We start from the raw sequence: 17,290 nt of genomic DNA on the forward strand, positions 1-17,290 counted from the left end.
GGCCTCGGCCCGCCCTCGCGCCTCGGCTTTGACGCTCCGTGGCGGCTGGCGGGCGGGCGGGCGGGCGCCCGTGGGCGTCCGTGCCCATTCGGTGTCTGGGTGCCACCGGCGGCTCGTGCATCCTCCCCTCCCGCGGCCAGACGTTGCGGCGACGCGCCCAGCCCTGCGGGTGCAGTTCGGCGGGAGGCATTTCCGCGAGGGGACACCATTGATGCGCGCGTACGGCGTAGGCGGATGCTTCCCCTCCGGCCGCCGTGGGAGCGTGGTCCCAGCCGAGGCCACCTGCTGACACGGTCCTGCGTGACCCTCCCGCTTGCTTGCAAGCGCTAGGATGGCATGGACGACCCACCCGCCGCCATCACCCCTTCTTCATCAATTAAAATGATTTTTATTAAAAACAAAAGGCTGCGCGCAGTGTTCTTCATTTCCCTTCCCAAAGGCGCTCTGCTCCAACCCAGCGAACGTGTAACAAAGTTTGTTTTCCTCCCTCGCTCTGGCTGCCGCGCGGAGCAGCCATGCGTCTGATCTGCAAAGCCGCGGTCGGCGGGAGCCCCCACGCGTGGAAGTGGGCGGGGAGGGTCCGCCCGGCTGCGGTGCGGGGTGGTCGTCCCGGCGGTGGGTGGGTCCCCGGGTCCCGCCCGCGGAGGCCGGGAGGCCGGGGTCGGGGTTTCCTCTCCGCGGGACGGAGAGCCTCTGAGGGCTGAGTCCGGGTTTTCTGTAGCTGCTGGGACGGGGCTAATATAAACGGGGTGGGTTAATATTTTTAATGTGTAAGCTTATCAATTGGTAACGCGGGAGACTTTAATTCTAGAAACTGCTTTAGCTGATTACTGTACATACACCTGGCCCCTGAGCCAGCAACTTTTTCTTAAACTAAAGACAAGCTGAGCGTTTTGTTGCCTCCTACGCTTCAACCCTTGTCTTGACTCCTGAGACGGAAAGGTAACTGATAGTGGAAAGCTTGCCTTAGCCACCTCTCTTTGCCAGCGTCCAGTTCATGCAAAGTCCGGCACCAATAAATGTCCAATATATAATCAGTTGGTTGAGTAAAAGCCCGGATTACTTTGTTCCAATCCCCTTCTTGCTTAAAAACACATACCAATATTGGAGACACTAATTGCAGTCGTTGGTAATAGTGAACAATTGGAAACACTTAAATGAGCAAAGGTAGAGGTTGTGATATTAAACAAAGCGAGAGGTTACAAAATTCCCATTTTTATAAACGTTTAAAATACCAAATTAAAAGTGTACTTTATGAAATATTGTACATGTCTGTGCAGGTAGAAAAAAGCCTGAGAAGATACACATCAAAGTGTTACATGATTTTCCCCCCTTAGTAGTGGTGGAACTACATAGATATAGTTTTTGTTCTTGTTTGGTGGTCTGTGATTTTAAAATGTCCTATAATTAATATATGTCAATTGTAAATGGAAAGTTTTAAAAAGAAAAAGGAAAGCAGTATGGAGTAGTATCAGGAAAATAAACTAGGAGCACTGTTTCCTGAGGATACTCCCCTCTGTGGGCGCCAGGTCTTTCTTATTACATGTGCATCAGATATCTGACGCTGGTATTGCACTTAGATTCAAGGATGCAACACAATCAGAGTACTTTTTAAAAATATCTCCTGACCTCACCAGGAATAATGTTAATCACAACAAACTTGTTCTCTCTCTCTCTCTCTTTCTCTCTCTCTCTCCATTTAAGTCTTGGTGCAAATGATTTCTTCTAAGACAGCGGTTCTCAACCTGTGGGTCGCGACCCCTTTGGGGGGTCGAAGGACCCTTTCACAGGGGTCGCCTAAGACCATCGGAAAACCGTATATAATTACATATTGTTTTTGTGATTAATCAGTATGCTTTAATTATGTTCAATTTGTAACAATGAAATTGGGGGTCACCACAACATAAGGAACTGTATTAAAGGGTCGCGGCATTAGGAAGGTTGAGAACCACTGTTTAAGGCAAAAATCACAAAACTTGAGGTCTGGCTAAAAATGTTGTGTTTCATCCCTCCTTGTATCACCACATTTCACCATTTTAGAAGAGTTGAAATCAATGGAATTCTACCAGATTCTTTAAATTGTTCCCATTTTCAAACTGTCTTTCTTATGCCCATTATTCTAAGTGAACTCCTTCCTAATACAATTTAACTTTATTTTCTCTTTCAGTCTTTCCTAAATGTTGAGTACAATTGATCCAATTGTACATTACTTAGGGTGCAGAAGAGCCTTAATTCAACAGCCTTTCATCTTTATAACTTGTATGCTCCTGTTTAAAGATCATAATTCAATTACTCCATTTCTTGAAGAAGAAAAAAAAAATTATGCCTCTCCAATCTTAGAATGAAACTAGGTTTTCCTCTGTTACTGTTTCAGTCACTTGAATGGCTGTGTTCTCCACATTTGTTCTTAAGATGAATGGCATTTCTAATAAAACAAACAAAACAAAACAAGGACTTAGTGTTTGCAAATGACACTCAACTAAGAAGCAGGAATTTAGGTAAATGTTAGTAAGGAATACACTTCACAATGTTGTGTTTGCTTTTTAAACAATAGCACTACATTATTGACCCTAGTCTGCTTGTTATTTCTTAAAATCTCTAAGTTATACTCCATGCTTGCCAATTTCTAGCCATTCCTCTTTTTGAAACTTGTTTTTCTTCCTTTTTCATTTTAGCCCACTCCTGTCTTACTCATTTTGTTTACTTCTTACTACTTCTCCAATTTTCTGGGTCATTTTCATTCTAATCTGGTCATTGAGAATGGGACTTCCTCTTCTTAGTTTTCATTTCCCAGTTAGGTTTCATTTGCTGTGTGAATGAATGCTTTTTCTCATAGTATTAGTCATTGATAAAAAAAAAATGTTATATGAGATTAGGTCCAGGACCACACCTCTAAGAGATAACTGCTTGATTCAGAAGATATAATGACTCCATTGATAGTCACTCTCTGGGTTCTATTTTCTGTCCTACTGCACACAGCCAATAATTCTAGTTTATAAACCTAATTTGATTGGCTTCAGATACAGTGGTAACATTGAACAGAAACAAAGTCTTGCCAAAATCTTAGTTCCCTTTATCTATCTGCCCTATTACATAGGCCATGTGAAGATAAAGCAAGTCAAAAACCACATTGGATCAGTCTCTTTTGGGGTACTTTCTCTTCAGAGTTAAACCACACATTTAACATCTAGATAAAGGCCATTAAAACGACCGGCAATGGGCTGCATTCAACAAATGTTTTCCTGCTACACAGGGTTGTTTATAAAGGTCCAGCCTGAGTCACAGCAGAAAGGAATCTCTCCATGTTGCTCCTTAAATTTTCATCTGTCACAAAATCTCCTTTACATTTTAGTTTTAAAATTCTGTAAGGTATAAAGGCCCTATAGGAACACAGTAGTAAATGAAGAAAAGCCTATGTTTGGGCAAGAAGAAGATACATATACTTACAGAATAAAATCTGGAAGGGTATGCACTAAAATTTCAAGTGATTTTCTTTGATTGGTAGAATTTTGAGTGATTTTAAAAAATCTTTCTTTTCCCCACTTTTATTTGTCCTAAAATAAATTTTTACTTGTGTAATTTTTTTAAGAAAAATATTTTAGAGAAATTTTGTTGGTGATGCTAAATCACAATTATATATGTTGGATTATAATGATTTGTTAAGTAACGGACCTATCAAAATTGTTTGTTTGTGCATCTCATTAAAAAAATTTGTCCACATCCTCCAGTGCATCTGTGTTTACCTTTTCATTAAGTAAAACATGAATATGAAATAAAAATGGTTAAAAGTAATTTTTAATGCTATGTTGCTAATGGCACAAATAAAAGCAATGGGACTAAATATATTTCATTATTTTTAAAATTACTTGTTAAATAATTTGCAATACAGCAAACTCAAAAGTTGAATTCTAAGAAAAGTTTATTTGGATGTTGGGATTTAGTAGCTGAAACCCCACAAAATACAAATAAAAAATGGGAGAACTACTCTATTGACTATAGTTCCTAAGTCATTAACACTCATTTTTCAATTCCATCCATCAGTTATCCGAAGGTTTTTTATGTAATCTGGCTAATAAATGTCTATCTTTCTTAATGTCAATCTGTTTTCATAGCCAACGGGAAGGCATAACATTCAAAATATTTTAGCAAATTCTTTGAAAACTCTTAATCTAAAGAATTTTAAGCAGCTTAGGAAAATGTTTCCAAGATTTTTAAGTGTGTAAATATCATAGAGCTGACACATTTATATTTTTAATTGTTTCAGAAAAAAATCACAAAACTGTGGCAATGTATTCAAATATCTATTTCTAAATGCTCTGTAGCACATTTCTTTTTATGAGTAATATCTTTCTTTGTTATTGTTATCACATTTACTTTGAAGGGAAAGATTAATGTTTTTTAAAATATCCCACCAGTCATCATGAAAAAAAGTTTGCCACTAAATAAATATCAAACATTTACACAGTATGAAAGATTTCTGTAGTCACTCCCCTTCACTTTTCAGCGTGTGTGAAAATTAAACTGTATTTTAAAGGCATTTCTTGTGTAAAACTATCACATGTGGCACTATGTCCGTTCTTCTGTGAATCCCCCTAATTCTTAAATTTCATTTATAGCAACTGCTTCATCGATTTTTCATAAAACATTGCTTTTATTTAAGAAGCTATTTACTGATAACTGCACATTCCTTGGTACATATTTACTTTGGTGGCACAGAAGAAAAGTAGTTATTTGTGTATTTCATTACTGAACAGAATTTAGCAAACACTGTAAGCTGAGACAAGTGTAGAAGCTTCTATTTTTCACCTAACTGTACAGAAAGGCTTCTATAATACCTATTTGTTCAAATACCTTTTTCTTCAAATCTTCAGCTTATTTTTTTTCTTTTCCTGTTTCCATCTTAGTTGACAAATGTGACTGCAACACATTTTGTAAACAAATTGTTTTCTTTGTTTTTTCCCAGCCATTTTTAGCATAGCGAGAAATGCTACTATATTGCCCCCTGATATGTACCTGTTTGTCTGTTACCAAAAAGAAGTCTCTCTTTTTGCAAAGTAATGGATTCAATATGCATGACTTTTAACATCACTGAAAAAAGATACAGAAAATTATCTTCCTATTCTGAATGCTTATTTTTAAATATTTTGCTAATCAGAGAGCTTTATATTATCATTAGCCAATGTCTCAAAGAACAATTCAATTTTTTAAAATTTGGCTGACATTGTTACGTCTGATTAAATTATTGTGGCTTTTTTTGTGTGCCATGATTTTGATCAAGTGCTATAGCAGGGGGAGAAGCATGTGATCTTTCACATTTGAAAACGTTGTGCTTGTGCTTTCATTATTTTACATACATGCAGCGTTATCGCAAGGTCCTTTTTAATCCATGTGTCCGTTTTGAGAAGGAGGCTATAAAACACACTCCTTAAACCCATTTTCCTGGGCATGATAATTGGCCCCGTGCTCAAGAGGGAAGGATCCCTGACAGCGTGTTATGAGCGCCTCGGAACGACAGAATTCCCAATCTTCCCTCAGGTTACCTTGTATGATGCATGACAATTTAACCTACTGACCAAATGACAGCTCTACTGTCCATGTATATAATACATTTTTCTTTTTTTATTTTTATTTTTTTTGGTTAGAAACATCCCAAACTCCTCCATCAAAAAACATAAAACAAAGAAGTCACTAAAAGTTAAGGGACAGCAAGCACATGGAAAACTGGAAAAGCAGAGCTGTCTAGAGGACAAGTGCCAACAGCACACGGGAGATCTGAAGACCCGGCCAGGACCAGGAGGTAGAAAAGCCTAAGGGGAGACTTCTGCATGAAGCCCAGGGTCCGAGAAGTGGACCAAAGGGGACCCAGGTTGGTAGCGCCCCCTGGCTCCTAGTGGTAGCAACTACATCCTTTCTGGAGGGAAGTCCTAGGCTCCTCACCAATGAAGATGAAACAAATAACAGCTCCTGTTCAAACATCATCAGCTCATAGGAAAAAGTCATCATGAATAATAATAAGAAATAAATATAATTATATCTCATGAACTTCAGGTATTGATGATAATAAATAGAATATAAAAGAGCTGAGTATATTGCCGAAACCGGCTTGGCTCAGTGGATAGAGCGTTGGCCTGCGGACTGAGGGGTCCCAGGTTCGATTCCGGTCAAGGGCATGTACCTGGGTTGCGGGCACATCCCAGTAGGAGATGTGCAGGAGGCAGCTGATCGACGTTTCTCTCTTATCGATGTTTCTAACTCTCTACCTCTCTCCCTTCCTCTCTGTAAAAAATCAATAAAATATATTTTAAAAAAAAGAGCTGAGTATGAAATTATTTTTTAAATGAAGAATTTCTGTTTTCATTCATGTTGGAAAATAGGTGTTGGATTTGATCTCTCACAATTGACAACTATTAATCTATACAAAATATATGAACAACTGTGTTTAGGTTTTGGACAATAGATGGTACGGCACTATGAACTGGAGAGAAAAGAAACAAGCAAGGTGAACACCACATTCTCTCTGGCTTTTTCCTGAGGATATCTTTCAAAACGCAACACAAGCTCTGGAAATCCAACAGATGACACCAGTCTCACTTGGTGAAGGGGGGGGTGAAAGCGAAGGGGGGGGGGGGCTTGAAGATCAGACATAGGAGGCACCGGACATTTGAAAATATTAGAGAGGAGGGTAGTGACAGAGCAGCAGCTCAGCTCCAGAAATCTGTTCTTGAATCCTCTTGATTATTTAGCTGAGTTTTAAGCTGCATAACGACAGGATGAGACTGAGGCCCGGCAGAGAACAGCTCCTGGGAAATGTGAACTGAATGGAGAGTCCAGAAGTTGCAGATTGCTAAGAGTCATGAGAGTTCCAACCAACAAGTACAGAAACTGTGGTGAACACTCTGAACATTCAGTTAAGACCTCCCGAAGGCGATTATTTAGGAAGAGTGTTGCTGGAGACCCTGTAAAGATAATAATTTAGGGGAAGAGCTGCACTACCCCTAAAATAAAGGTTACTATAGACACATCCAACAAAACTAAAACCAAGTCTCAACAGGGTCAGTATGATCTGCAAATAAAGTAACCAACGAATGGGGGGAGAATCCTACAAAACTCATTAAAAAGAAAGCAACAATATTCCAACTCTCAAACACATTTATAATGTCCAACATATAATACAATTATATTACCTGTGAAAAATCAGGAAAATATGATGTATGGCATGAGAAAAAAAGTCAATAAAACAGACCCAGAGATAACACAGATTTTGGAATTAACAGAATTTTACATATATAGTTGAAGATTTAAAAAGAAAATGGGACATAATGAGTGAACAGATGGGGGCTCTGAATAGAGGAATGTATGCTGTAAGAAAAGAATCAAGTGAAAAGTCTAGAAATGAAAAATACAATATCAAAATCAAAATGTAAGAATCCATCAGAAGATAACATATGGGACACTAAAAAAGAAAAAGGATTAGTGAATTTGAAGATAGACCGATAGAAAAAATATGAGAAGAAAAAGACTGGGGGGAGGGGGGAGAGCCTTAGTGACCCATGTTAAAAGAAAAAATCAATCTAAAATATCTGTAATTAGAGTCCCAAGAAAAGTAGAGAGAGAGAGATTAGGACAGAGAGAAATATTGAAGAAATGCATTCGCACGCTGCTTAATGACATTTCAGTCAATGACAGACAGCATATATGATGGTAGTCCCCTAAGATTGTAATAGAGCTGAGAAATTCTTATTGCCTATGGATGTGGTAGCCCTTGTAACATTGTAGTACAAGACATTACGCATGTGGGCGCAGTGATGGCGGTGTACATAAACACACTGCACTGTCCGTGCTATAAAAGTATACCACACACAATTATGCATAGTACCTAGTACTTTATAATGATAATAAATGACTGTTACTAGTCTGTGCATGGACTGTACTATGCTTTTTATCATTATTTTAGAGTGCACTCTCTCTACTTATGATGTGAAGAGGGCCAGCTTTAGGATTTGGTTCATACAATTTTATGTCTCTTCCTGTTTACCATGAGAACCATTATTTCTGCAGACAATTTACTTCCGATCTACCCCTGTCAAGTGACTGGCCAATGCACCCATTCCTCAGGTGCTGTAGGAACTGGCTGCTAGAGCTCACAACTGAACCTTATTCCAGAGAATTGTCCTCAGACCAAAGGAGCAACGATGCTCAGAGATGTCTCACATGGGAGGTGGAGGTTGGAGGAGGAGGAAGCCTCTGGCAGCAATGACTGCCTCGGAGGTGCAGCCCAGCCCCCTTGCCTCAGTGTGCCATGACCCAATGAAGCCATTGCTGCTTCTGTGTTTCCTTCTGGGATCAGGCTGAGGCTGGGCTGCAGCTGGACCTTGCCCAACTCCTTCCCCTGAGCTATCCTGCTTCCTCACTCCTTACAGGTTTCTCCTGGGTGAGCCCCTCAACAAATCCCTCACACAGAAATGCCAGTCTTGAGCTCTACTTCTAGGGAACCCACCCTAAGAAACCTGCCTAGTCCATCTGCTTCTACAGCTGTCCAAGGAAGAGGAGATGTTTGTGTTGCTTCTCTTCTGGAAGAATGCGTAAAAACCTTCACGTGTCCTTGAATACTTTGTGGTTTTGGTTTCTAGTCCTGTACATTCATTTAGTTCTCGGAGGTTAGTAACCATCACCGCGTGGTGGACCTCTTCTAGGTGTGTATGTATTAAAGAAGAGAAACCAAACGACAACCCTGGTCCCCTGAGGCATGTGGGTGGCAACAGCATTTCAGTGCTTTTCTTAACATAGCTTCTACCATTTAGGGTGAAGCTCTGACAAGCATATCATTTAGCTAAAGCACAAAACCCAAATCTCATCATAATTTGAACACTTCAGTGCTGCTGCTAGAAACGCGATGGAGAGTCAAGCTTTGGTATCTGCTGACATGTGTTAGTTCATGAATTTGAAGGGAAAGAGATCGTTTACACGCTTGCATAAAACTCTTCATCAACTTAAAGTTTTTGAAAAATATTGCAATATTTCAACAATCTTTTCCCAAGAACTGAGACAAGAGGGCTGACATTCATTGGTGGCCTTAGGTATTAGCTCTCCTTTGCTAATAAGAACCTGGCCACAAACAGCCTATATTAGCTATTGGGAAAGTGCCAGACCACAATTTGACTTTAAAGTTCTGCTAGGTTGCAGGCCATTTGCAACATATCCAGATGCTGAGGAATTTGTGTGCAGCAGCATTAGTTTTTATGATTGTACTAGAGGCCCGGTGCATGAAAATTCATGCACTGGAGGGGGCGTCCCTCAGCCTGGCCTGCCCCCTCTCACAGTCTGGGAGCCCTCAGGAGCGGGAGGCAACCTGGCAATCAGGGGAAGGTGACGCCCCATCACACCTCTGCTGCTGCCACTGCCGGCAGCGCAAGCCTCGGCCGGCCCTGGTTACCTGAGCCTCAGGCGGCCCTGGGTGGCTAAGGGGCTGAGGGGACTGGGGGACTCTGGAGGCAGGCGCACGGAGCAGCTGGGCCTGCCTGGGGCGGGCCCAGTCTTGCCCGGCATGGCTGAGGGGACTGGGCGCCCCCATCTTGTGGCTGTGGGTGCTGCCATCTTTGAGGGCGGGGCAGTCAATTAGCATATTCCCTCCCTATTGGCTGTGGGTGCCACCATCTTTGTGATGGTGTGAGGGTCAATTAGCATACTTCCTCTTTATTAGATAGGATTCCTATTAGATCTTTCAGTCTCATTTGCTGCTACCAACTGAAATGGAATCTGGCTGTCATAAACACTAAATAAATTTTATCCATCACTCACCCACACAAAAAGACTCCTCATTATTGGTGAGTTGGATAGCTAGACAGTAGCTGTGCTTGATCTGATTTATTTCTCATTATAAATGGCAGATGTTGTAGACTTACCACATGGGTCAAATCAGGCCTAGAGGAATAATCTGCTTGGTCTGAATAGTGTATTTAAGAAAAATTAAATCAACTGTTTAAAAAAAAAGTAGGAATTGCATATATACCTTGATAATCAGCTTCTTTTGAAAAATTGAAGAGTCTATAAATACCGGACCCACAATCATCACAGTTTGAGAACTGTTTGCAAATGTATGTAGGGTGTGTAGGGAAACCACAATCAAGAGCAGCCCCCTGGAACTGGTAACGTCAGGGAGTGGTTGCAAATCCAGAAGGAACAGGAAGGAGTAGATCTGGAACCCAGAGTCAGCAAGTGGAGAAGCCTGACAGAGCTGTGACCTTGGGTGAAGGACACAGCCGGCTCATGATGGTACCTCAAGGAGGAAGCTGGAGGAATAAATATCTAAAACTCGCGCTCCTGTCCCTCTGATGACTTGCTAGTGCTCCTCATTGGCCAAATGAAACTGGAATTTATAAGTCAAGGGAGCCTCTTGAGGCAGTCCATAAAGGTTAGTCTTGGGGGGCCTAGAGCAGAATGGAGAGGTTGGAGAGGGGGATGTGGAGGGCCAGAAGATGGCTAGCTGAATTAGCTCTCACTTCTGTGCAGAGAACTTATATTCTGTTTGTCACAGTCTCCACCATTCTCTATTATGCCCATACCAAAGCTACATATCATTTGCCATTTATCATTTATTATCATGTTGGCATTGTGATGTTTCTTGTAGGAAAGAATCATTTCTCTACCAGTGAGCAAGAAAAAATAGAAGACCAAATTCTTCAAGAAAAATATTACCATGTGTTTAATATGTAAACAAAATATACCTTGGCATGGTGCATCTCTCTCCATCTATCTACATCTACATGTATATCTATTTGACAACTATCTCCCTACAGTATAGTTGCAAGAAATGCCAAATAAAAATTGATGTGCCACACAGGAACCTAATACTCAAATGTAGAAACTGGACATGGCACAAACATTGCATTTATTCATTATTTTTTAAATTTTTATTGTGTTTAATATTAAGTGTTTCTGTATTACTCTCAAAAATCAGTTGGCGAATAATTGGGACTCAGAGCAAGTTTACCGCCATTGAAGTAATGCTCATCTTAATAGGATTCCATCACATGGACATGTTCAAAGTGCGTAATAGCAAATAGCAAGCAGGGTGATGATAATAGTTAATGTGTGTCAGACACTTCATTCAATGCTGAAGTACGCACAACCCTGCAAAGGAGGTACTTTCATACCTTATAAATGAAGATCCTGAGTCTTAGCGAAGTTCAGACTTTAAGGTTACATACCTTAGCTGGTCATCTGAAGCAGGAGGCAGGAGAAATGATGTACCAGTCATGAAAACGAACCCTTAAATATGTGGCACATTTGTGACAATATAGGCAGCATCAGAAAGTATTTCAAAATTAATCATCATAATAATAAGTGGTAATATTTGAGTCCGTATGATATGTCCAATACAAAGCTTAGCTTTTCCAGATGTATAAAGAGAGAAAAATTATAAATCTACCTTTTGCAAGAAATTTAGATCTTTGATTATACCGCATCTCTTTTATGTTTTCAGCTTCCCCTCTCAACTAGATGCTTCTCATTAACTTATGATGAAGCTCAAGTCTTTTCTGTCTTAGAAGACAAACAATTCCTCAAAACAAAATAAAAAAGACCTTTTTTATTTTCCCATCTGGGTGTCACATACCATGTTTCTAATTTGTATGGTAAAATTTTTTAGAAAAAGGTGTCCATAATGTTGGTCTCAATTTTGTGACCTCCCCATTCATTTGTGGACATGGACTGTCAGACCCCTTCTAAGGGAAGGGGGAGTTGCTGGATGCAGCTGGATCCCCTGCTGAGGGGCGTGTGGTCTGCAGACCACAGCTCTCTTCTCCTTCAGGGTCTGTCTCAGCTTCATCCATCTGGCACAAGGTCATGCTCTTCCCGGGTGGCCATATATGGTGATAAGTGAGGTGGGGGTCAAAAGGCTGGTCATTTTGGCCTGAAGGCAGATAACTCCGAGTGGTAGCATTTACTCCCGAGGTCCGCATCTGGTTGGCTGAAGATGTTTAGTGGCTAAGCACTCAACTCATATTAGAGCTAATTAAAAATTGATTTAAAAAATTCCTTCCCTAGAGAGTTTGATTCAGCTGATCTGCAGAGGAAGATGTGTATTTTTACAAACAAACTCTTCAGCTGTACTGTGTCCAGTTCAGATCCTCTGGAAAGCAGATACCAAGATGAGGTGAAAATGCAATACTTTTGTTTTTCTGAGAAAAGTACACTTGTGAGAGGAAATGGGGAGGAAGCTGGAGGAACCACCAGAGAACAATGCCGGTCTGACCCCAGTGAAGGGAGGGATGGCTGGGTAGAAGCATCTCAGAGTGCTCTGCTAGGTAAAGAAGCTTTAGCAAGGCTGATGGGTGGTCTGCAAACCAAGTCACCACGGAGGGCTCTGTATCTTTCAGGATCCGGCCAGCCAGGCCCAGTCATTGGTTACACAGGAGCCGTCTGTGGGGGGCGTGGTGTTGGCCCAGCTGTGGTGATGGATTTCAGAGTGCAGAAGCTGGGGTCTCTGGTCAGTGAAGCTCCCTATGGTTGGGGGTCTGTGAGGCACATTCTCCTGGCTGCCACGTGACCCTACAATTTTAAGACAATGGGATGAGAAAGGAAGATAGAAATGGGCTGTAGTGGGAGATGTGTTTGGGATTCAAGGCAAGGTTTCCTGCTGTTTTTTGAATGGAAAAGACTTCAGTGTATTTGTAAGCCTAGAGGAGGGAATCTGTACAATGGAAGAAGTTAAAATAAAGAAAAGGAGGGAAGAACATATGGATAGAGAGAGGGTGTGTGTGGGGGGGGTGTGGGAGAGAGAGAGAGAGAGAGAGAGAGAGAGAGAGAGAGAGAGAGAGAGAAAGGGAAAGAGAATGAATTAATTGTGGAGGAAGAAAACATGGGAGCAGGCAAGAGGAAGAAATGGCCTGTGGCTATCAATCCGAGAAGCACCGTCTTATTCTCTAGGCCGTGTTTGGCTATGGGGCTAAGGTTGAATGTTGTTGGAAGTTGAAGGAAATTGCACTTGGTTATCTCAATTTCTACCACAAAATTGGAGGCAAAGTATCAGGAGCACTGAAGGAAGTTTGACCCATCCTCTGAGGCTGAAGCAAGAAGAGGTGACGACGGGCTTAGAGAAGGACTCTTGCAGATGTGGCATGAAGTTACGGGAGAGAAAGGCAGATGGCCTAGATTTCTTGATGAAGTCCGAGGCAAACTTTTCTGCTGAAGGTATTATTAATTTGTTGCTCTTCTTACTTGACCAAATCCCAAACATAAAACGATAACAGAAGTAATATTTAGTACATTAAAATTCATACTTCAAATATTTATTTTATATTAAGATGATAACCTATAACATAAATCTTTCCTAGGTGTGTGAGCCTATTTCTTGGTTTATAAACCAAAACTCTAAAATATTCCCTTGATCTAATTTGGAATTAAAAAAAAACTGATACTCTATGGAATTTATACTGTTCTCAATCAGAAAAAAAAAACCCGCTGGAAATATACTGTCAGTGTATTATGTATATTGGTTACCAAATTTAACAAACAGAAAACATTCTGGCCCTGGTATTAAGTTCATCATGTGAGCTTAGACTCGTTTCCCTATCAAAAGGTAGACATCAAAATATTTCATAATTGGGGGGATCTTTGAGATCAGTGGCTTCTCATCTGGGGGCCTCACACTTCCAGAATGTATAAATTGAGCAGTCGACGTTGATGTTCTACTTTCAAATTCCAATGCATCTAATGGGAATCCTACTGTACCCATATGAAGGCTTTGAGGTCCTTTACAATCATTTGAAATTATTTCAGTTCCGTGGGTCACTCTTCAGAAGCAATCTTCTTGGGAGTTAGGGTTTTGCATTTTGTATCATGATGTTTAGTGTTCTTAGCATTTGGGACCCAAACGCTTCGCATTTTGATTCTAGGTTGCTTTGGGAAGAGAGTGCATCAATAGGAACACCCTAATATGAACGCTAGGATTGATTAATTTGTACTCCCTCTGTTGGCCAACTTTCCAGTGAAGCGGTTTTTTAAAGAGCTCCATTGAGGCAATTGAAAAACAAAAACAAAAACTTTTTAAAAAGTCTTCATAGTAAAGATGCACCATAAAAGGGTAATTTCAAATTCCAAATTCCATTCTGCATAATTTTAGAGTAAGCCTCACTTTTACTCCACTTAGAGCACTTTGAACAGAGCACAGGATTATGAGGCCAGCGTAGGAATCTGAAAAAAGAAACCTTCAGATCTTTCCACAGTTTTAATCTTAGGTGTGCATACCAAAATGCATACATTCTTATCAAATAATTAACACATATTCACAATTAACAAACAGGGGCAAACTTTATACAAAAGTTCTGCTACTATTATAATTTTTGAAAAACATTTAACCCACCAGCAAGAGAGACAAGAGGTCAGCCTTTTAAAAGACAGATCATTTGAATAGAGGATATAAGATATAGTCACAATTAGAGGTGCAAACAATAGTTTTCTTCTTGTGGGTCCTTTTTAAATATTTCTTTATTTTTCTTCCTTGGATAGCTTTAGACAACACAGTCATTTCTTCTCAAATGATTATTTTTTGGAAGGGGGGTTGCTATTGATGGTCTAAAAGAAGCTCCTTCATCATTTTAGCTGAGGCAGAGATGGAATATTTAATGATTCTTATCTCATTGATGTAGTCTTCCAAGATGTTGATTAAACAGAGAGGTCATTTTCCAAGTCCAAATGTTAAAACTTTATAAAGATACTCAGAATTTACAAAAAATGATAATAAGTAGTTTTGTGCATCCATTTTCTATGATAATCAATCATGTAGGTCAATTAAAACCCAGACTTCATATTGGCATCAAATGAACACTGCAGAATGACCAAAGCTGAGGGCTAGTCATTGTCATAGATGCAACCTGAAAGAAAAAAATGCAAATTGAAACATGGTTATACAAAACATATACCCTCTGAGTGTTCCAAGGTTGGAAATATGGGTGATGCATATGCTCCTGGCTTAAAATTTTTAAAAAGTCGCCGAAACCGGTTTGGCTCAGTGGATAGAGCGTCGGCCTGCGGACTGAAAGGTCTCAGGTTCGATTCCGGTCAAGGGCATGTACCTGGGTTGCGGGCACATCCCCGGTGGGGAGTGTGCAGGAGGCAGCTGATCGATGTTTCTCTCTCATCGATGTTTCTAACTCTCTATCTCTCTCCCTTCCTCTCTGTAAAAAATCAATAAAATATATTAAAAAAAAAATCAATAAAATATATATATTTAAAAAAAAAAAAAAAAAATTTTTAAAAAGTAGAATTGGCTTCTTTTATTAAAAAAAAAAAAAGTAGTTACATGGAAGGCCATATATTTAGTTCACTTTTATTGCTCAGTGTTCAAGTCCAATAAAGTTTATGGACAAATTTATTCTCTAACAAAATGAGACGGGATTATTTTCTTTTATTTGCCACTGAATTAAATGTATTTTGTGGTGGGCATTCTGAATGAGGTTGGAAATATTAAACATCAGTAAGAATAAGTTTAAAAGGAACTAAAAGGCAACATGATTAACACTATGCTTCATGTCAGTTGAAATTAATTTTTTAGATCATAATTTAGGAATATATAATGCTTAGGAAACACTAGTGAGTATTACAGGTTATGAAATGAGTACCGGGTACACATATATTTTGTCGGTAAAAACAATTCTTATTAAGATGCATGGTATAATAAAAAATTCACCAACTATTTTTCTACTTCTGTTTTCAAAGAAAATAAATGAGATTCTTCCTTACTTTCCAGGTATGTGCAAAAATATTTTTTTTCACTATATGAGGACATTTACCTTTTCTAACATTTTCAAGTGGTTCAAACTCTGATCAGATTGGGAGGTTCTAATAAATCAGCAAGCTATTTTTGGAATTTGACAGGACAATAGGTTCACTGTCTGTTCTCTGTGGTCGGTGCCATGGGAGACTTACCATCAGCTATATCATCATAGATCTCTCCATCACTGTAATTGTAGAAAAGAAATTTTATTTTTAAGGAAAATATCTTCTTAACATTAAAGCAATATTTAGATGAAAATTTTAATAATATAATTTTATATGACACAAAGCATTTAAGGATGAAAAATTGCTATGCATTTATAAGTGGGAAGAAATTTCATATTCATCTGCACCTTCTTTCTTTGGCTTAATCTAATCCTCTTTTATTCTAAAAAACACTCCCTGATTTATTTCTGCTTACGATAGACACAGTAATCAGAAACACGCCTCAGGAGCACGGCCTGTGCCTTTCTCATGTTTAGACCCAGCAGTGAGCCTAGCATATAGCTGAGCTGGGTAAGAAGAGTTTGTTGAACTAAACAAACTGGAAAATCATGGGGTATTAGAACCAGTGGGGTTTCTAATAAAAAAAAAAATCATTATATTTGTTAATATCAGGTTTATACTTTTACTTGAACTTCAAATACTGAATGGAATATAATATTTGACATAGAAAACGGATGTATCATTTTTGCATGTTTCTCATAATTTTAAAATATTAGTTATAAAACACATAAATATTAGTTATAAAATAAGTAGCCAAGATATAGTTAGTATGGTGATTCTTACGTAATATAAATCTAAAAAATATTTATGGTGATAGGCAACATTCATAATACTAGTTCTAGCTATCTTGACACATTTTAGGTTTTACCAGGCCCTTTGTGAAATATTGTATTCTACATGCAGATTGAATGTCTCCCATGTCCCAGGAGATATAAATATGAGGAAGACACAAACTTTGATTTCAAGAAGCTTATAATCTAATGGAGGAGAAAACGATATACACATAAGTAAAATATAAAGTATCGTAAATATTAATATAGCCTTGAAATGTAGGACACAGTTTTAAAGTCCAGAAATGTGAGGTGACTTTGTCATGCAGACCAGACCCACATTTGGCTCCTGTTCTAGCTTTGAGCTTTTATCATGAAGCAGCAGCAGGCCCTTCAGACTGCTGCCAACCATGGCAGATGCTCTGAGTTCCTATGTCTTCTGTTTGGATCCTTTCTCTGAGATTGGGGGTGGCTTTGGCTAATGCAAAATCTGATACAAATGCAGAGAGGACAGATTTTCCTATTATCCACTAAAAAACTTATGAAGTATTCATTTCAATAGGTGGTATACCAATAATTACTTACAGAGTCCTCTTTCTAAATTCTCTCTTAATCACCCTTAATAATCACTGGGGAAGCTGTCCTATTATTTAGCACACATTCTTTCCATGAAATTTGTATGTTTTATAAAATAAAACCTATTGAGAAGCCCCATGCCAGCACCGCGATTAATTCTCTGA

At 39.4% G+C, this 17,290-nt stretch overlaps 1 protein-coding gene and 1 long non-coding RNA gene across 2 annotated transcripts in view; one reads left to right on the forward strand and one right to left on the reverse strand.

Moving 5' to 3' along the window:
* The window catches only part of LOC111826323, an 8,184-nt gene extending 2,105 nt beyond the window's left edge, over positions 1–6,079 (forward strand). The window contains exon 2 of the long non-coding RNA XR_002829634.1: positions 5,643–6,079. This is a non-coding gene — a long non-coding RNA (uncharacterized LOC111826323). The remainder of the gene's footprint in view (positions 1–5,642) is intronic.
* An 8,107-nt stretch (positions 6,080–14,186) lies between these two features.
* Positions 14,187–17,290, reverse strand: part of FYB1 (FYN binding protein 1) — a 132,355-nt gene continuing 129,251 nt past the window's right edge. Inside the window, exons 18-19 of the mRNA XM_006090135.3 lie at positions 15,928–15,959; positions 14,187–14,873 (exon numbers count right to left, since the gene is read on the reverse strand). Coding sequence (XP_006090197.1) covers positions 14,851–14,873; positions 15,928–15,959 — 55 coding nt within the window. The 3' untranslated portion in view covers positions 14,187–14,850. The remainder of the gene's footprint in view (positions 14,874–15,927; positions 15,960–17,290) is intronic.

This window comes from Myotis lucifugus, unplaced genomic scaffold, assembly GCF_000147115.1.
Source record: "Myotis lucifugus unplaced genomic scaffold, Myoluc2.0 scaffold_68, whole genome shotgun sequence".
In the NCBI taxonomy this organism is placed as follows: Eukaryota; Metazoa; Chordata; class Mammalia; order Chiroptera; family Vespertilionidae; genus Myotis; species Myotis lucifugus.